Below are 21,444 nucleotides of genomic sequence, written 5' to 3'. Positions count from 1 at the left end.
CCTGTTCAACCTTTCCTCATAAGGCAACCCCTTCATCCCCGGAATCAGCCCAGTGAACCTTCTCTGAACTGCTTCCAATGCAAGTATATCTTCCTTAAGTGAGGAGACCAAAACTGTACACAATACTCAAGGTGAAATCTCACACTGCCCTGTACACTTGCAGCAAGGCTTCCATATTATTTTTGTATTCCAGCCCCCTTTGCAATGAAAGCCAACATTCCATTTGCCTTACTAATTACTTGCTATGCCTGCATGCTGACATTTTGTGATTCTGCGTGATTTTGTCTTAGTCACCTTATTGTACTGTATCAATTTGAATGGGAAAGTTGAAGCAAAAGCTTTTTTCCCCTTTCTCTTCCACTTGTGACCCAAGTGTAAAGTCCTGCGCTGATCCTCAGGAGAGCTCTTACCTGCTGTCTCTTTCATCTGCTCGCCTGCTGGCGCTTCCTTATTCTTGGTGCAAACATCTTCAGTAGCAACACATCAGCCCCCTGCCAGACAAGGCGGGCAACTTATAAATACAGATCAAATGCAAGCACCATCACTCAAGAATATTTCATGGTGATTATTAGTGAAGCAAACTGCCCATGCTTGTGTTTTATTTCTACCAGAGCTACCCAAATTATCTAAACAGATAGGGCTCTATCTTCAACTGTGAGTAAAGTTTAATTTAACTAAAAAAAAAGCAAGTGAGGCTAAACAGGTATGAGGAAAAAACAATAGAAGGTGACAATGGAGTTTTCAGTGTAGAAGTTGGTGTGCATTGCATTCGATCTGGCACCAGGTCATTGTTGGGGGGACTAATTTCGGGCAGGGTTGTTCCATGCCTAGCTGCCCTGCCACATTGGCATTTGGCAACTTCAGAGTGCTCAGGATACCTGCCTAAAACTGGCGTAAGGTGCCTTGATCTTGCTAATCAGGGGCCTAAGGTCTGCTTCAGGACTCCATTGCCATCGTGGAGAAAAAAACTAAAAGGAACATGTACTGTACATGCTCAGTTTTTCCAGGCCTACAGTTAGCCTAACCAACAGCCCTTAATGGCAGCACTGGAAGCCATGAAGGAAGCGGTACGTTTTATTTTGCTTAATTGACTATGGATCCCCCAGAGCCTTATTGTTGGCCACTGCAGGCCTGCATTTATCCGCCATTCATTCACACCCCATTTCCTCTTCCTCCCAAGATTCACCTGAGGGCCGCTGCCAGAATCACAGGAGACCCAAACTGATTACCACCAAACCGGGCAGCTACATTAGTGATGTCTGATTTGCAACAGCAGATCACCAAGTTAATACAGCTGAGGCCCAGTGCCAAATTTGGTATGTGTCTCATGCTGGCGTTTTTAGTTGCCATTTGTTAAATAACAGAGAAATGTTATATGTGCATGACGACAATTTGTTAATAATAGCGTAGTTTTCAACCTAAGCCTAGCTCTGTGCATTTAGCAGTTAGTTCAGAAAAAAGATAAAAGGTCTATTGCTTGTCATCAACCAGTCAAGAGAAACTCATGCCATTTTGCCCAGGATGTTAAAAACTGAGCTGATTATAGACTGACCAAGTTAGTTTTGTGAAGGAGCAGCAATGTCAAAAATGAAACTGCGTATTGGTAGAAACAGCATTGGATTAGGGAGAAATGTGAGATGCGTGGCTGACTCTTGTTGGCAATTCTAATCCCAGCCTAACCCAACTCCCTTGATCTGATTCCAAGGGCATAGTTTTACCCTTGGCGTGCGGGATTGGAGGGGATGGTCAGAAAGCTGACCGTCGCCCGCGATTGACAGCACTCCGTGATTTCGTGCTGGCCGCCCAGCATGATACACGAGTGGCAGCGCTGAGCGCTGCCTGTGCGGATAGAGGGGGCGGGGGGGGAGTGCGAGCAGGACTAGTGCGAACTTGCCGCATGTGTGCGAGAGAGCGCTGAATAATCTCCCTGAGGCATGGAGCTGCCTCAGGGAGATGAAGAAGGTATTGAAAAAGTTAAGAAAGAACAGAAAATTGTCATAAAACATTTTCCCTCATGAGGGAATACAGGTGGCAGTATTTGAATATGGAAATTATGTAAGCTGCCGACTAACTTGTGCTTTTGCTGCCCCTCTGCAGGCCACACACATGCTGATATCAAATTGTACTTCCTAAGATGCGAATCAGCACTGAGAGTGGGAGATGGTGGCACAGTGGTATTGTCACTGGACCAGTATTCTAGAGATCCAGGGTAATGCTCTAGGGACTTGGGTTCAAAACACACCACAGCAAATAGTGAAATTTGAATTCAATAAAAATCTGGAATTAAAATTCTGATGATGACCAAGAAATGATTGCTGTAAGAAACCTAGTGCCCTTTAGGGCAGGAAATACATGTGCTCTGGACCAATGACAATTGATCACTGGCCTTTATCAATCAAGGCCTAGATAGGGAGGTAATGTTGGAGTTGTATAGAACCTTGGTGAGGCCACAGCTGGAGTACTGTGTGCAGTTCTGGTTGCCACATTATAGGAAGGATGTGATTGCACTGGAGGGGGTGCAGAGGAGATTCACCAGGATGTTGCCTGGGATAAAACATTTAAGTTATGAAGAGAGGTTGGATAGACTGGGGTTGTTTTTGCTGGAGCAGAGAAGACTGAGAGGTGACCTGATCGAGGTGTACAAGATTATGAGGGGCATGGATAGGGTGGATAGGGAGCAGCTGTTCCCCTTAGTTGAGGGGACATAAGTTCAAGGTGAGGGGCAGTTGGTTTAGGGGGGAATGTGAGGAAAAACTTTTTTACCCAGAGGTAGTGACGGTCTGGAATGCGCTGCCTGGGAGGGTGGTGGAGGCGGGTTGCCTCACATCCTTTAAAAAGTACCTGGATGAGCACTTGGCACGTCATAACATTCAAGGCTATGGGCCAAATGCTGGTAAATGGGATTAGGTAGGTAGGTCAGGTGTTTCTCACATGTTGGTGCAGACTCGATGGGCCAAAGGGCCTCTTCTGCACTGTGTGATTCTGTGATTCTGTGAATGTGCTTGACTCTTAACTGCCCTCTGAACAAGAGGGTCAGTGAATGGATAATAAAATAATCTCTGTGAATGAATATTAAGATATGTGAGTTAGTTCCCTTTCCTATCAGAAAGAACTTAATGATCTCTGATGTGCATTCATAAGTATGACTTCTTTGATAAATTCCTCCCCACATCCCAGGACTCTCCAAAATTTCTCCTGTCTCCATATGTATTGCTTTCATGTTGGGGATGGTTAGATAAATGACTATCGCCCTCTGATATCTAGGCCACCTGGCCATTATTTATGTCGGACAGCGACTGCTGGCAGGCTACTTAACAGTAAATAATATCACATCTTAAGCCCAATTCCACCCTCAGCCATGCTCTACACTTACAGAAAACAATCAAATTGTCAATTGTCAGCCAGTTGTCAGCCATGCCTCGGTTGGTGGCACTTTCACCACTGAGTCAGAAGGCTATGAGTTCAGCCCCCACTCCAGAGATTTGAGTACATAATCTAGGCCGACAGGCCAGTGCAGTACTTAAGGAGCACTGCATTGTCAGAGGTGCAGCCTTTCAGACGATTTCGGGTGGTTAAACTGAGGCCTGTCTGCCCTCTAAGGTGGATGTAAAGGATCCTGTGCAAGTATTTTGAACAGCTGGCGAGTTCTCCCTGATCTCCTAGTCAATAGTTATCCCTCAACCAACACGTAAAAAGCATGTTATTCTCGCACTGTTGTTTGTGGCAGTTTGCTGCGAGCGCATCAGCTGCTGTGTTTCCTTCATCGCAACAGAGACAATGGGTTGGAGTTTCGTTTTTGGGTCCTGATCCTGATGGTGGGCGGGAACCTGGAAGCGATTACTGAGATGGTGGGCAATCAAGTCACTGCCTCGGGGAGCCTTGTACAAGTAAGGACGGTGGGCAGGCTCCCGAGAATGGAGGGCCAATACAAGGCCCTCCAGCACTGACAGGTTGGCAGTCCCACCATGTGAGGAGGGGACCTGCCAATGTAGGAAGATGAAAGAGTGGGCATCTCAAAGTGGAGACCCCCTCTGAAAACTTTTTAAAAACTTAAAATTACAAAGAGGCCACAGCTGCCAGGCTGTCATCATCGAGGGTGAACCTGTGGCTCTCTGCCAGTCTTGGCTGTGGAGAGGGGGGCTGTTAAATTGTGGTACGGAGGGCAGGCCCCCAGTCTGCCACCAGGAAGATGCCTCCATCCTTCAGTCGGGCTTCAGCCTCTGCAAGGTTCCTGCAGGTCGACTGGAACATTCCAGTCGGTGTTGGCAGTGTGACTTTATTAGGTCTTTTACGTTGCCTAATTGGTTACCTGGTGCTTTCAGGTGAGTAGTCATCATCGCCCTGGCACAGTGGCTGGCAGGTCTGTCAACCTCTGTGCTCGCCTCCGCGGCCCTTCAAAAATCCAGCCCTATATTTCAAAAAAGTACTTAATAATGAAGCACTTTGGAATGTTCTGAGGTTGTGAAAGGTAATATGTGAATGCAAGTCTTCCCTTCTTTCTTTCACTCAAGTGCTAAACCCCTGACTGATTTTTCCTTCCTTTATCTGTCGGCCCCTGGCAACAAGATCAGCTTGCACTGCACTGACCAGGCATCTATCCTGGAATCATCCTGAACTGATTGCCTCAGAGCTAAAATTTTATCTCCCAGACAAAAGAGTGACTTTCTAGTAAATTCTAAACTGCTTTTTTATGAGAGGCATTTTACAATGTTTTTAACGGAATAAACCTTTAACTCTTCAATTACCATAGTGATATTTCAATAACATATCTTAACAATCCAATCAAATTTGCTTGGCAGGGATTTCCCCTGAGGCAAGCTTCCTCCAACAAATTGTTCCCATTAAACAGAGAGCGAGATGCGAATGAATCTGCGAAATTTTCGCTTTGATTGTCCATCTGTATTAGCAACTTGGCCTTTAAAACGGCAATAACTGGAATATATTGGTAGCATTTTAAACAGAGGCAGGCAATGGGGTCAACACTTCACTAACATAACAAATTTGATAATAATTCTGACTCTGTGCTAAGAGTGAGGAAGCCGTGCCCTCCGGGAGCACCTATCAGTAACCTGAGCAGTGGTCTTCCATGAAATTATCTGAATGTTAAACGGTCGCAAAATTGCGCATCCAGATTTCCGATGGGCTGAAGCACGTGGTCAGAAGATGCCGCCGTGGTATTTGGCCTGAGGAACAGTAAATGTTTGAAAACCCTTTTCGGATTCCAAGTGCCCTTCAGCTGACTGAAGGTTTGCAGAGACAATGACACAGTTGTTCTGATTCATGCACATTGACCCACTTGAAGATACAGAAATTCCAAATGTATATAAGCTATGAAGACCATAGTAGGGTGGGATGGTGGTGGAGGGGCTGGCGGCGGTGGGGGGGGGGGGGGGGGGGGGGGGGGCGGTAGGAGGCAGTGGGGGAGGCTGTGGGAATGGGGATGGAATGGCCAGGGGAGCGGAAGGGTCGACTCACATTTAAGGCTGAAAATGAGGGTTGGCCTTGATAGTGTTTAACGTGGTGTTTTTTTTGGCATTCCGTTTATTTTAAACGGGTTAATACAACAACGTACATAGTGGAGAGAAAAATTGGTGAAGTGTTCATTTGCTCTCAGTGCCAACTTTGATCTACATTTGTTCATTTTTACATTTGATCATTATGCGTTTACATTAGACACTACGACAAAATGGAAAACAACTTCCACTGAGGTTTTCATCAGAAGCCGAAATGAAGGTTATAGTGGGCACCAGAGGCAAAAAAATTACAGTCGCGATCGTCAGAGCACTCGATGCTGGATGGAATACAAAATTACCAAAAAGAATATATAAAATAAAAACAAAACTTGGGTTTACTAGAGAAAGGTGAAGGTTAAAAAAGGCAGTGAGGTTCAATGCGCACCCTGTTAGGTGGACGCTGCTGGCTGGTCTGTCTACATATGGCCGGAGCGTGTTTGTTTCTTGCTGGGAGTGGAATGGTGGGCTTCCTTTTCCTATTTCCATCGATTGCTGACTTCTGAAACATTGCGGCGATGACTGGTCTTTGCAGAAAAAATAGATATGAAACTCAGTTAATTGAGAGCTTCAATTGAAAGCTGATCACTTGAATCAAACAAAACCGCCGGTTCTGGTCAGACTAGCCAATGTGCAAAGGCCTCAGATCAATAGCTTTCTAATACGGGCAGTGGATTAAAGGCAGAATAATTACCTCAGAGCCCTGTGAGGGACATGATGATTTGGTTTTGGTAGAATTAAAGCTGTAGGCCATATTTGCCCCTCTGTTCAAATTGTACCTTGCTGTGGCCGCTATTCTTTCAGTAAACGCGAAGGCTAGTACGGTGTGAAAGAACTCATTTTGTCAAGTCTCTGGGCCTGCCATCTCCAGCTGTCACAGGGCGAAACAATAGGGGAAACACAGAAGGAGGGGGATTGAATAGAAAGATAAACTGAAGAGCCCTCCCAAGATTTGTCATCTGCATCTGACACGGCTTCTTCTCTTCACCACCACCTCCCCCCACCCCCCAACTCTTCTTTCTTTCCCTTTCCTGTTTGCTGCAGCTGTTACCTTACACAAGCTCATCTAATCCTACCAATAGCTAATTAATATGCTTTGTAGTTTATATTCACCTTTCCACTCTGTGCTTTTTTTTCCCTACCCTAAGTCTGAATCCATATACCTTTTTTCGGATGTGGTCTCATTTAGTTTGGTGCTCAAATTTTTGTCACTCTCAGCTGACATCATGAATGGTGCCAAGCGAGGATAAAGAGAAACAACATTGTGGAGACTCTCACACAGCCAACAACAACAACAAAAAAATTGAGCACGGTACAAACAGAAATCTCAAGCAGCTTTACACATGAGTGACAAAATTGATATCCATTCATATTCGCACTCATGTAAGGTTTATTAACAGAAATGCTTCTTATCCAATTACTGTCAGCAACATGTGGAAGCATCACCATAGCAACCAGGGGATATGACATGTGGTATAGACAGGGGCTTTGGGGCTGGGCAATATAAGGAGGGGTCGGACCATTACTTCGTGGTCAAAAATCCATCACCCTCTCACACATGGTTGATTCTAAGACGGAGAGACCACAGAAGAGATCCTTGTGCTTCCCTTTTTTTCTCTCTACCTCCTCCTCCTTTTCCTTGAGAAGTTCAAACCACTGCAAGCTTTCCAGCTGAAGAAAGGCAGCTGCCGATTTCATTCCTGTGAAAGATGGATGGTAGACGGTTAATATCAGAAGCTAGAAGTGCAAGAAGCAAAGAAGAATGAAGCATTCAGGTCAAGTCTTTCTCCCCTATTTCACTCCATTAAAAGGATAGTAACTGAAAATCTTTGAAATGGGAAAAAAACATTAGAAATGGAATCAGGTATGCAATCTTGTTACACCATATGATCAGATTGTCTTCAGTTTTTAGTTCCTTAACTATGTGGATCCTTTAGCCGTAGTTGCTTTGTGTTTTTTTTTTTAAATTTCTTTCAGAATCTCTCTTCTCATGAAGTGCCAGTTCAGCAACAGTAACTTTCTTTGAATTGTAGTAGGTTTGTGTAAATTGCCTTGAGTGGATCCTCCGGGTGTATTGGAATATCTGTGCTTTTGAGTGTGCACAGCAATAATAGGGCTCTTACTTTCATTAATTTTGCATCAGTCTGTTGGCGGTGGGGGTTATGGGGTGGGGGGGGGGGGGGGGGGTGGTGGGTGGGGGGGAGAAGGGTTGGAACCGCATTTCGAAAGAAAGTAAAGAATATTTGAAATGTTGGTGAAATTTGCGGTCTGTTTTGTTCATTGATAAAGGGGTAAACCTTAGTCGACACACATTGCCGATTCCTCTGTAATATTTTCTTTGTTCAGGTGGAGCCAAACAATATCTAAACTTTAGAAGGTTAGAAAACAAAACAAAAAAAAACATCAGGCATAGTGTCATTTTTCCAGTTACTGATGATGTGGGCTGTAGTGTTAAGGTCAGCGAAAGATCACTGTGTCTCTTCATATGAATAGGTCTGTGCCTTTCATTATGACCTTTCTCAGTAATTTGAATAAGCCAAACCTCCAGAAATCCTTCTGCCCTTTGTCTTTTTGATTTCTGTAATCCTTTATACCCTCACTCAAGAGAATAAATGTCTTTAAATCCCTTGTCTTGGCAGATTTTTTTTTTTGAGGAGGTAAAGCTATAAAATCCGACCCCATTTCGATTGATAAATTGGTGCCTCGTTGTTTTCATGTGTAAAAGGGAAAACTCACCCAAAAAAATAAGGCAGAACACTGAGAGTGATCTCCAGCATCGTGCTTGTGTGATATGCCGCCATGGTAACGTCTAAAAGTTTCTTTTTCGGGAGAGGATGAATAACGGAGGTGATTGCTAGAAGAAAGCAAGAAAAGAAAATTAACTTTACAGATTTCGGTGTCATTTGGCAGTATCATGGCAACTGTCGATTAAATAGAAATTTATGTTGAAGAAGATGGTTTAAATATTAACTGGTATATCTTTTCGGCTGCAATGAATGATGAATTTGCAAGTACAATTTTCAGTGATATAGAGGGACAATGCTATTCAGGGGCACAAAGCTTTTTTTCTCTGCTGCAGTTTTAAATGACAATGCCTCATGTTTTAGTAATATCTTTTTGAAAGGATTTTGTAATGTCAAGTGTTAATACATGATTATTTCTGCTTGATCGAACGCATTTAATATATTTTTTTTCCTTTTTAAGGAAAAGCACACAAAAGTTTAAATATTGATGGGCAAGGGAGGGAGTGAAAACGCTTTCGGGCTTTTCTTTTGGATTGTTTGCTTCATCCTAGAGTAGAATTAACGCACCACCAAGGATTTAATTTATTAAAGCCTACTGAGCGCTGCAAAAAGTTTATCCATATCCAGTAAACACACTGAGCTCACCCTCTGCCTCCCTCAAAAATGGCTAGGACCCCAGGTTTTGCCAAAGTGTTTTAAAGAGCTCTGAGACTGGGATCAAACATCTGCATGAAAGTAAATGGAGAGCCTTCTTGCTCCAAAAGCATTAAAATAAGCCAAACTTGCAAGATTAATAAATTTAACTCGCGGCCTCTTATGCTGCTGCTGGCCAGCCCTTTGCTATGTTCCTGACATGGATAGTTGTTATCTCCGCAATATTTTTAGTCTAAGAAAATAATAATTCCACCTCCTCTCTAGGACCTGCCTGCATCCGTTTGGGGTTTTACCTAGAGATTGCACTTTGGGCCCAAGGTAATAAATGAGCCTTTAATGTCGCCCTAATATTCAGAAGTGCCAGAGCTTGTTCAGCATAGGGACTTAGGAACAAGAGTAGGTCATTCAGTCTTGTGAACCTGCACAGCCATTCGTTTAGATCATGGCTGGTCTGCACCTCAACTTCATTTATCCATATTGCTTGATACCCTTACCTAGCACAAACCTCTGGAGCTTAGTATCGACAGCCCTAACTGTGTCAGCGTCCACAATCTTTTGGTGGAGAGAATTCCAGACTTCTGGTCCCCTTTGTGTTAAGAAGTGCTTTCCCCATTTCCATTAATGACTTAGTCTAATTTTAAGATTGCATCCTCTGCACTCCTAAATTCCCTGTAAGAGGAAATAGATTCTCGGCATCTATCTACTGAACCCTTTTTAGTCCCCATTCCCCTTTCGCATTTCAAAAATCTATGTTATTTCTCCTCCAGTTCCTTAAAATATTCATCAAAACTGTAGCACTGGCAGTGCTGACCTCCTGCTTGCTTCCCATCTTTTATTATGAAATATATAATTGGACAAAAACTTACATCAATTAGATCCCAATTTTTAAAAAAAAAATTCTGTTCACTAAATTTAAAAGCTTAACTCTTAGATAATTCAGCTTCCAAGTCCAGGGATGAAAAACAGTACCGGACCTTGATCAGAATTAAATAAGAAACTAAATAAAATGGCAGTTAAGTATCTGCTTGTACAGCCATAGTTAAAAAAAAATCACATTATTTTTAAGAAAAAAATGTCCATCTTGAATTTGAATTGAAGGGATGTGGCAATTGGGCCAGATAGGATGGTGGAGTCCATTAAATATAGCAGACCTGGTCAAATTAATGGCTTACACTTAACTCAGTTATACCTTGCAACATCCAGCATGAAATCTCTTATGCCTTGTAGAAACTAATCACCCCAGTTTTTCACTGGGCAATGCTTATTCCGCAAATCACAACGGGAAAGTAATGTGAATTCTCATGAGTTTCAAACATAAATATTCAGATGAATCAATTGCTTATAATAATTCCAAGTATATTTTAACTCGCGTACAAAAGAAAAATTATCTTTTCATTTTTTTTGCAACAAAGAATGAAGCACTGAAAAGTCAGTCCAATCTACATTAATCCCCATGATATTCCATCAGGAGGTGAAGACTGGTTATAAACAGCATTTTATAGTCCACTTCATCCTTCATACAATGATGTTCAACTGAACTCCACAGTGTGCACTATCCATAAAACATCCTTAAACTCTTACCATCAACACTCATTCACATAACCAGATAATAAAGTAGGAAATCAAACACCTATCTTGATATACATTTAATGACATGATTTTATGGCTCCGAGAGATCAAATCTTTTTTTTAATGTCGTTTCAAACATTGAAGGGTAAACTGACTGATTTGAGTCAGTAGCTGAAATACATAAGCACCTCTATTCATCACTTCTTGTACAATGTGCTGAAATTCTTTAATCACAGAACATCATCAACCATTCGGACTGTGAATAACCTGTATTGGGTATTTAAAAGGGAGGCAGAGCATACTTTTGACTAAGGAAAGATCAAGAGATCTCCATGTGATGTTTATAGAGAGATTGCAGTCCTTCGTTCCAGTTCATAGATGTATGTGAGTTGTTTGTAAAAAAAAAAATCTTGTTAAAATTAAAGGATTTGACATTTTCTTTCTCTATGTATGTGTTCTGTAAGAATATCTAATTAAACTTCATGCTAGCTTGATGGAAAACCATTTGAAACTACCGCAAAAGGGATTCTCTCCCCATCCACCACTCAAAACCCCTACATTTTAAGTATTCAGCTTTACTAAGAATGATGTAAAGGCTGCTCAAAAGGAAAAGATTGACAGCGCTAATTCAGGTCTTTTAAAGCACAAGTTTGGCTATTTCAGATGAATATAAGTTTGCCAGGCAATCTATTAAAGGACCAAAATCATTAAAAATTTCATGAACTTGCGAGCAAAAGCTTTTTCTTCTTATTTTAACCATCCATATTAGAAGATGTGATATCTTTTCCTTTGCAAAAATGCAAAAACTTCAAATCAAATAGTATAAAATGTGGTTTAGGTTTCTAATAAGGGCCAGCTCTGCTTTATAGATCATTCAGTGAACGGGCCAAGAATAAAGATTTTGTTTTTTATAAGTGGTAGAATGACACTTGGGAAGCAGGATTTCCAGCACAGATACATTTAAAAAAAAACAATTCTGCATGGCTTAGCACCGGGCTGCTGTCAATCCACCTCCCGGGGGTCACAATGCCTCACAATCCTTCTCTGCGGTGCATAGTCAAAGCAGGAAGATCTCGGAGCCTTTATTCAGTGTGAGCTTCCCATTAACTTGTGCCTCAGCAGCAGCAGCAGCTAATCCAGTGGACTGAAGACAAGAGGGCTAATTAGGGACAAGCTCCGACTGTCGAGCCCACTGATAATTGCTCGGTGGCCTTTATGGTGTAAAGGACTGAAATGGACGGGGCTTGAACCAACTCTCTATACATTGCTTACAAGCGTAAATTAGACATTGGCTGTGTGAATGCTGAGCAGAAAATTACTAACAGAATAGCAGAGATAATGAATAGGTTGGCTAAGCATTCAGGAGTTAAATTAAAAAATCCATTTGGAACCAAGTGAAAATAGGTACTAGGAAAAGTGCTAATTGTTTCCCATCTTGCAACAACTGGGCTGGCTTTAAATTAATTTCTCTTTGCAATTGCAAAAAAGGGAGTGCAAAATGAATCTTGCCTCAGTTAATGAGCTTGCTTATTTTTCACCTGCATTTGTTTTTTTTTTAATTGTTACTAATATATCTAATCATGAAGGCTGATGCGGATGAATTGCTGTACAATCTCACTGTGAGAATGAGCAAACAGAAATGTAAACATTGCAATGCCTTTTGCAGATAAAAATATCATACCCACAAAACAAACTGTAACACTATTTGATCTTTTTTACCCACTTCTGTCTCCCCCACCCCACACTACAGAAGAGCAAACTGCGAACTTTCCCCCAATGGGCCAACGAAGAGGACTCCACCAAATTTATTATCTTAACAATAATCTCCATCGTCTGCATCATCGGGGTCCTTGTTGCGTCAGGGGCCATCTACTGCCACAGGCATCGCTCTCACCAGAAACTGAAGGAGAAGCTGGGCACGCTGGGACATGATGCCACCGCTGGTTCAGATGCCACAAACGCCTACCAGGTAATAATTACCTTTAATTAGGGTTTGGGCAGCCATTCAAAACCTACGTCTATGTCTGAAGCCATCAGAAAAATGGGATAAATGGTAATTATTTCCTTGCCATTTGAGCATACATTGTACTTCCAGGCATTATTTTGTAATGGAGGATAATTTATAGTATGGTTCATTCTAATTTCTATTCTTTTCAGATGTGTCCATGATTGAGGGATGGTTAAAAAAAAAACCCAGCTAACAATGCATACCTTTTTTCTGACAATCCATAAGGTTTTCACTGGACTGCCCTATTAAACCTATTAAAGGGGCCCATCTGATTAGAAAAACACTCAAATCAAAATATTCATTCAACCAAACAAAAGGCAATTTATAAAAGGAAATGATAATATTATTAGGATATCTATATGACACTTTAGTCCTGCCGTCAGTGCATTGTTTCAGGTTATATTCAGGCCTTGTTTGTTTGATTGTTGGAGTGCTAGAATCAGAGTTGTGAAGCTTTACTGAAAGAAACGGAGACAGAGAGACAGCCATGGCAGGTCCCTGGCCATTGGTTTGCCCTCCTTCGCAGTAAATTGTATTTTGTGGTCATCTTCCCGGGCCGTATCACAAGGTCAGTGATCATTCCGACAGCATTAGCGTGCACCACGGAAAATTGCACCTCAAATTGAAAATCTGTCTGCAATTTTCAGCAGGACGCATGGTCAAGATTAGGTGCTGGGTGTGGGAAACATGGCTGCATCCTTTATATGAACCCCATCAGTCTCCAAAAACACTGCCACATAGTCAAAGGATATATGATTAACTAATCATATTCCTGAGTGAGGATTGGAGCAGTATGTGTGAGCGTGGCTCATCAGGAAAGGGAGTGACCGGGAGCTGGGGTGGGTGGGGGGTTGGGAGGGGCAGGGATGTGGTGGTAAACCAGCTCATGCAGTGATTCCTCAGACCAATAGATTCTGCCCGCAAAATCAAAGAAACCTCTGACAAGAACACTTATTAATCTATCAGATAAGTGTTTACTCTTCTGTTTTCCTATCTGATTCACTGGATGAATGATAAGCAAAGGGCACACTTTGTGTGGCAGTCACTGGCATGTTTTAAAATAATGGATCTGATCATTTAAAAATAACTACATATGTATATAATATATAAAAAAGACAAGCAAACTACCATTTAAATGTGGATAGTGCATCAAAAGCCTTCAGTGAAAACAAATCAAAGTACATTTGTTAAAACCTACCTCAAAATAAATCTAAAAGAAGCAAAGCTATAAATTCAGCGCTAAGAATCACCAGTGAAATCTCTGCATTTAATAGTAAAGAGCTTTAGTCATATAAATTGCGTCATTTTCCTGTTCAAATCAATGCATGAGAACTGGTTACCAGAAAACGGGAATGGGAGGAGCCTCCTGTAGTAGTGAAAATGAAAATATTTAATGTTCATTAATCTCTTTATTTCCCGGTTTGAATCTGAATCTTGCTGTAATGCAGAGTACAGCGATTTATCATTCAAATTGGAAAATACCATGGGCTGTCAACTGCGTACGTGCGGGGCTGTCTCTTCCTTTCATACAAAAATAAATAGATTAGCTTTATTTATCAGATGTAGCCAATAGTAGTTAATAATCCTAAATGATAGACCAAAAAACACTGGACAGAAGACAAATATAGTTGAGTGTTCCTATAACTATTTCTTATTTAGGTTCCTGGAGAAGCTGAGTGTATCTGATAACTTGACCTGAAAAAACTTGAGTTGACATTAATAAGCAAGTAATTATTCTGTACATCAAGTATGAGAAAGCTCCATGCTGCAAATCCAGCTGCAATTTTTTTTAACATGACAAGCTGAATTTGTTAGTGCTGTTGTTCCAGTTTGGCACCAGTGACAATCACAGGGATTATGTCAGGTTAATACTTGGTTTTAACTTGGAGCAAGTTATTAAATACTAATATTTGTGTCAGAGCTCATTTTTTAAAAATCTATATTGTTAGCAAAAACATTGAGAGGAATTGCCAAGGCAACAATAGCATTACAAGATTAAGTCGATTGGGCTAAAATTTGTATTTGTAATATTGTTGAAACAGTTTCATGGAAACACCTTAAAATGTGGGCAAGACGAGGGGTGAGGTTGGAATCTGAGTTCCACATCGTTTACTTACATCCAACACATCCAACCTCATTATTATAAGCAAAGGTTCCACTATATGATGGTCCTAATTAATTTTATTGGTAATTAAACATTTTTTCTCAGTGCTGGATTTGTTTAAGTTTCTGAATGCGACCTTTTTGCCTTTTGTCCTGAGGGCCCAGCAGTTAAGTCCATATTGATTTTTTAATGAGCTCAAGTTGAGTTAATAAGAAAGAGATCTTATATTTATTGGGTAAATGACAGCCATAGGTGAATAGAGATGGTCGAATGTATTGTGAGAGGCATGCAGATGTAGGGAAGGTCTCTCCAAGAGAGTTAGGATAGAGAGGGAGAAACACATGATACAGTAAGTGGTGCCCCTTAGCACTCATCACATCTATCTCTGCTGCCATTAGATAGTGATTATCAATGCGATGACACACACCAAAAATTGATGTTCAGTGGCATTCAACAATACTTAGCTGGTTGAAGCTGATGTATTGCTAGTTCAAATAGCTTCTTGTTTAATAAGCTAAAGTAATTAAGTTGAAACTGTTTCTTCAAATTTTATGCTAAGGCTCTGTGAGGAACTGTACTGCTTGATGTTGTACTGAGTTGGACATACCAGATGGCCCCTGATTTGGTCTGTGTTCTTGACTCAGAATGGGCAGTAGTTGGCGTGGGGAAGAGAAGGGTTCCCGTTCCTGTTTGCTATCCATCAACTCCTGCTGGAACTGTAGATGTTGGATGAGGCCAAGATTGCATTTGTCTGAACAGTCTGGCAGTGTGCACGCCAATGTTCACACTTGGAGAAATAACCACTTGGAAAGACACAGAAAGGAGGAGGAAGTAAAAATGAAAAAAACTTAATGCCAGGTTGGCATTAATCTTCAAAATTCCATGTTGCAGTTTGTGATTAAAAGGGGTGTTCATTTGTTTTAGAGTCTAGAAACTTGATACTAATTATGATTCAATAGTGTTAAATCGTAACTAATGATTGTGTTAACTATTGCGTTTACATTTAAAGAGCCATCTTTCCTGCCCTGTGTCATCACCTTAGGTATGCCAAATACGGTTTCCGAGAACAGCACTGAGTGTTAATGGGTTTCTAAATGTCTTGTTTGAGTCAATTTGTCATATTTCATTTAAGGATGAGGAAATAATTAAGAAGGGGAGGCAAGCACTCTCATAGGGAATCTGTCGTGCTAGTTCAGTTGATAAATGCACAGCCCAGAATGGAACAAAACCCTATGGACTTTGAAGATTTTAGGCCTCTCAGTCTCTTCTGAACTGAGCGATGGAGCTTAACCTGGACAAAGAAAGTGAATATTCAATGGAGCAATAGACCATAATACTTCTGGGCTTGTGTTGAGAAAGGTCAGCTAGGATTTTCAATCTCAATATCTATTCAGTAACCCCTGCTGGAAAGTATGTGTTCAGGCTCAGTTGTCATCTATCTCATGGTTGTGTAGACAACTGGCATTCAACATCTGACTCAAGCATGAACAATGGGCAATTTAACAGGGGGCTACCACAATAGACAGGGAATCATAAACCACTAATAACTGAGTAGTTTCAGGAAAAATGGCAGGAGCAAAACTGGGAAATTTTAAAAACCAAAAATTATGAAGTATGTACTAAAGTAAAAGTGTGATTGCTTGCCTCTAGGGTGTCATGCCTGAAATATGTTAGAAAGTCTGCAGCCCATAACTGAAGGATTAGGCAAATAGTTGTGACATGTGGCACTGACAGTGCTACTTTGGGACTGGCCTGCAAAAATATCTGCAGGTCAACATATCTCCTTTCATTTTCAGATAAGTGAGTCCAGGTAGAGGGCCACTGAATGCATATTATCTCCATGGGGTAAGGGAACTCCACTAACATCATTTGCAACATGGATGTTTTTAGCAGAGCCAGTAAGGCATGCTTTAACTGATGAACATGTTAGCGCCTGAATGTTAGAATCATAAAAATTAAGAGCACAGAACATGGCTATTCTTCCTATTGTGTCGATGCTGGCTCCCCACAGTCCTTTTTTTCCCCTCTGTGTACAAATATTTATCCTATTTTCCTTTTTGAAAAAAAGCAGCAGTCTTTGACATAACCACTTTGTTGCAAGGAAATTTGCAGGCCAAGGGGAAAAGGCAATGGAGTGAAATTAGGTGAGCTGTTCTTGCTGGCATGGACACTATAGGCTGAATGGCCTCCTTCTGTGCTATACATTTTGCTGACCTCAATCCCCACTCTCAGTGATAATTTTAAATTGATGCTTCCTCATCCCTAAGCACCCCCAGTCTTAGGATATAGTCTTTGCCAATGTATTATATATTATATAATATTAAAAGTTACTATCAACCTTCTCTTAGCTTTTTTAAAAATTATGATCTTCACATTTCCCTCATTAGTGTTAGAGTGGGGTTCGTAGACCTGAATCCACAGGAGCACATGTATACATCACGGGCGGGATTTCCCACACCCGCCCGCCACTGGAATCATCCGGTCACGCCACAAGTCAATGGACTTCTGGCTGAGGCGCCGCCTCACCCGCGGCAGGTCCCACCCACATCGGGTTCCACCCGCGATGGGCCCAGAAAATCCCGGCCCACATCTCACAGAGATCTTTTATTTAACCAAGGGTTGCGGGGTGGGGTGGGAATTTTATGGCCCCATCCTGGTGTATTTGCAGGCGGTGGGGCACATAAAATAAAACGGGTAGCTAACCCACTGCCTTCCCGTCCATTCCCGAGCTATCCTCCATATTACGGGGAGGGTGAACAAGCCTCAGCCAGCCTGCCCATCCTTAGGCCAAATCAATGGCTCATTCAGGGCCTGATTCTGCCTCCATCACAATAATACATGTGGCTGGAGAAGGCAGAACAAAGGAGGCCAGCCCACTACTTTTACAATCAAGAGTAAAAGGCGGGAAGGAAGAGGGGTAGCTCCTTCAAGGAGTCTGTGTGCCCATTGGTGCAACCCTCCCCCATGATCGTACTTGCACTTTGTGCTCCCCCCATCTTCCAACCACCACCCCCCCCCAACCCCCACCACTGTTCTTCCCCCCTCCCCCCTCCCAAAATCAGGATCCCAGATCCCGCTCTGACCAAAGATCCTGGACTTACCTGTAAATCCAGCATGCATAGATCTTCTCTTTGGGACTGCTTGTAGTCCCAGCCGTGGCCACTACTGCATTTTGGTACAGCTGGGACTACTCACCTGCTAGCAAATAGATTGGCTAACAGTTCTCAAGGTTGGGACTTCCTGTCCCTGAGGGGCAAAAGTCCCACACTTATCTTGTTAAAGCTGCCCCTGGTGTATTATCGCTATGGGACAGTCCTTTTTAAAGTTGGTGGGCTTAAGACCAACTTTTTGACCAGGGGTGGGGTGGGGGTGGTGGAAGTGGCGGGAAATACTTTCCCATGTAAAATTCAGCCTGTAGATTAAATAATAAACATAACTGACCTGGGGTCTTCAAGTGCCCAGCGGCTAAACTGATAATCACTTGAAGCGGTTGGATATTTAGACACTTTGTCTCTGTTGGAGACCATCGGTCCTGAAAATGCTGGATATTGTATTAGCTCTGTTTTTTGTGCCAACATTTTCTTTGTATTTCTTACATGCACATCGGGGTGACTGGGTCCATCAGGTGTGTGTAAACCTCTTGTTCATGGTTGGTTCAAAGCTTCATCATGCATGTCACTTATTGCAGTTTAACAGGGTCTTATCTCAAGACAGCACCACTTCATTCAGTTGATCCCATAGCAACCCAAGATTTGTCCTTGGTTACCAACGGCCTATGGCTGACAAATGAATGTCTGTTAATTGTTCCTCTATTTCCTGTTTTTCAGCTTGCCATTTAACCTGGTTTAACTATTGTTAAAGTTCGCTCTAGTATAAAGGTTCATCTTGTTGTTAGAGATGTTTAAAAGATGTTTCCTTCCATTTCCTTGCTCTAGTTAAAATTTTCCTATTATCTAACGTTCCAATTCATAATTAAAGTTTTCCATCCCTGGTATTATCTTGGTGAAATAACACTGCCTGCTCTCTATAGCTTTAATGCCATTTCCATAATGCATACGGTGCACTAACTAGCCTAACCATATTTTGTGATTCTGGTTACTTTTTACTTACTCCAGTGTTCCATGTTCCTACTTATAAAACCCATATTGTTGGTCCTTCTTTTTAATAGCTTTAGCTATCAACATTTGCATTTTCAGATTTGAACCTCTAGATCTCTCTGTTCATCACATTTTCTTCCCAAATCCAATATTTCACACATAACCACATTAAATTGCATGTGCCTGCCTATTCCAATAACCTGTCTATATCATCCCAAAGTTGCCCATTGCATATAGGAATTCCTGGGATGCACCACTTTAAAGTTTTTTCCAGTTTGATCATCGTCATATACCCTCCATTTTTGTTTCCTGGCCATCAACCAACTCTCTTTCCATATTTTTACATCTTATTTTACACCACATGCCTGAAATTTTCAAACAAACTGCTTATCAGGCAGCTCATCGAGTGCCTTTTGAAACTCCAAATACACTCCTCTATTGCGTTCCCTTTATCTATCCACTTGCCACTACATCACAAATCACAATTATTATAACTTGCCTTTAGCAAATCTGAAACTTTTTCTCAGAATTGAAATGAGTAAAACTGATATTTTATAGCATTAATCGATCAAATACTGGATTCACTCAGCATTTAGTTAAATTGCTCTCAACTACTGTTTGCCACCTTTTGTTGCATTTCAAGCTCCCACTATCCAAAGTTAAATAAATTCAAAAGAAATTTTATAATAAGCTTGATGCATTAACATGGAGTATGAAAGCGTGGCATTCCAAAATTATATGAGGTCCTGTAATAAGCTGGGCTCACTTCACGAAGGTATAAGGGAAAACTGAAAGGCGGTGAATTACCCTGCAATTTGTTTTATACGACCGTTCTGGCTGGTTGGAGAGCGAATGCTTGTGGGACTGAGCTGTCTGTTGTCTGTGTTAGTCAGGGACTGTAGACCTTCCAACTTACCTGCATTTCAAGGGTAACGCCTTCACCATTTGAAGAACAGCCACACGTTTCAAAGTACACTTGTCTCAACACAGTTTACTGACATATCCTGTATCAAATAGGATAAAGGAAGGGCTTGTGACAAGCCAATATTGTGCCCAACAAATTTATCCCTTGGCAATCAGCTGACTCATCCATCGTAAAACTTTGGTCAGGCTGGAAGACCTGGGGAATGGAATGTAGCTCACAGTAATGGCTCTTAATTATCAAAAAACTTGCTCTAGTACCAGCAAGAATGGCCATATAAAACAAACTGCAAGGTAACTCACCGCCTTTCAACTTTCCCTTATTGCTTTCGTGAAGTGGGCCCAGCTTACTCCAGGACCTCATATAATTTTGGAATGTCACACTTTCATACTGCATGCTGTTGCATCTAGCTCATTAATTTCTTTTGAATTTATTCAACTTTGGATAGTGGGAGCTTGAAATGCAACAAAAGGTGGCAAGCAGTAGTTGAGAGCAATTTAAGTAAACGTTGAGCGAAGGCCCAGTCCCCAGTATTTCATCTATTAAAGCTATAAAATATCCATTTTACTGATCTCAATTCAGAGAAAAAGTTTCAGATTTGCCAAAGACAAATTATAACAATTGAGATGAAGTGGCAATTGGATAGATAAAGGGAACGCAATAGAAGAGTATATATGAAGCTTCAAAAGGTACTCGACAATGATCCTGATAAGCAGTTTGTTGGAAAACTTTGGGCATGTGCTGTAAAAGGAGATGTAACAATATGGAAAGAGATGGCTGGGAAACAAAATTTTAGGGTATATGGTTGATAATCTAACTGGAGAAAATTTCAAAGTGGTGTATCCCAGAAATTTCTACATGCAATGGGCAACTTTGGGATGATATAGACAGGTTATTGAGGACCCTGGCACCTAGTGTTTGGTCACAATTTGCACAAATGTCAGGTGCTGCTTTGAGAAGCTTCCATTCAACATGCAGCCTATGACTATAGAGGCCTGCATCTGATAGCCCAACCATGCTATCGTCAAGCACTTCATCTGTTATACTAAAAGTAAGACATTCAGATCTACACAAACTTAAATTTGGTTGTATGACTGGATTTAATTCAGGGCTAAAGTGTTTCCGGTGTAGTACATTCCCACTGAAATATACTGACATGCTAATATCTCTACAAATATATATATAATTTCATCTATTGCTTCCCCGTAATTTGTAATTGTAAATCCTTAAGAAGATCTCAGCTGGAGTACTGTGGACTATAGGATGAATATTGAAATTTTAGAGGTAGAACAGAGCAGAATCACCTGAATGCAATCTGATGTGAGGCTATACAAACACAAAGAAAGGCTGCTATCTTAATGACAATGCAGATTATGGTGCAATGTTCTGGAAGTGCCTAATGCTATGTAAGGTTGGGACTGGGGAGATAGAATCAGACTGTTTCTAATCACTGAGGTGTAAAGAATAAGAGGCCACAGATACAAGATGGAATCTCAGAAATTTAGAACAAAGAGCAGGTGAAACTTTATTACATAAAGAGTTATGAGGCCGGGAACTCACTTCACTTAGTGGTTGAGACAGGAAACTATGACAGAAATTTTCTTTCGGCGTGCAGGCGCCCTCCTGCCTGACCCGCTCGAGCATGAAATGTCGCGGACTGACGTTGGCCGAGCGTACCGATGTCAGCACACAGTCGCACGATAGTCCGGTTGGTGGGCGCACACTGGAGTCGGCAGCGCGCCGGCCGACAATTAAAAGGCCTGTTAAGGCCATTAAATAATCAATTAACCTAACTTTTTTGCTGCGCATCCAACCTAACAGTTGGCGGGCAGGCAA

General features: G+C 41.6%; 1 protein-coding gene across 1 annotated transcript in view; it reads left to right on the top strand.

Annotated features, from left to right (window-relative positions):
* The window catches only part of ptprn2 (protein tyrosine phosphatase receptor type N2), a 749,959-nt gene that overhangs the window by 580,535 nt on the left and 147,980 nt on the right, over nucleotides 1–21,444 (top strand). Inside the window, exon 12 of the mRNA XM_041183926.1 lies at nucleotides 12,228–12,446. Coding sequence (XP_041039860.1) covers nucleotides 12,228–12,446 — 219 coding nt within the window. The remainder of the gene's footprint in view (nucleotides 1–12,227; nucleotides 12,447–21,444) is intronic.

This window comes from Carcharodon carcharias, chromosome 3 (assembly GCF_017639515.1).
Source record: "Carcharodon carcharias isolate sCarCar2 chromosome 3, sCarCar2.pri, whole genome shotgun sequence".
NCBI lineage: Eukaryota > Metazoa > Chordata > Chondrichthyes > Lamniformes > Lamnidae > Carcharodon > Carcharodon carcharias.
This window is presented reverse-complemented; position numbering and strand designations above follow the sequence as displayed.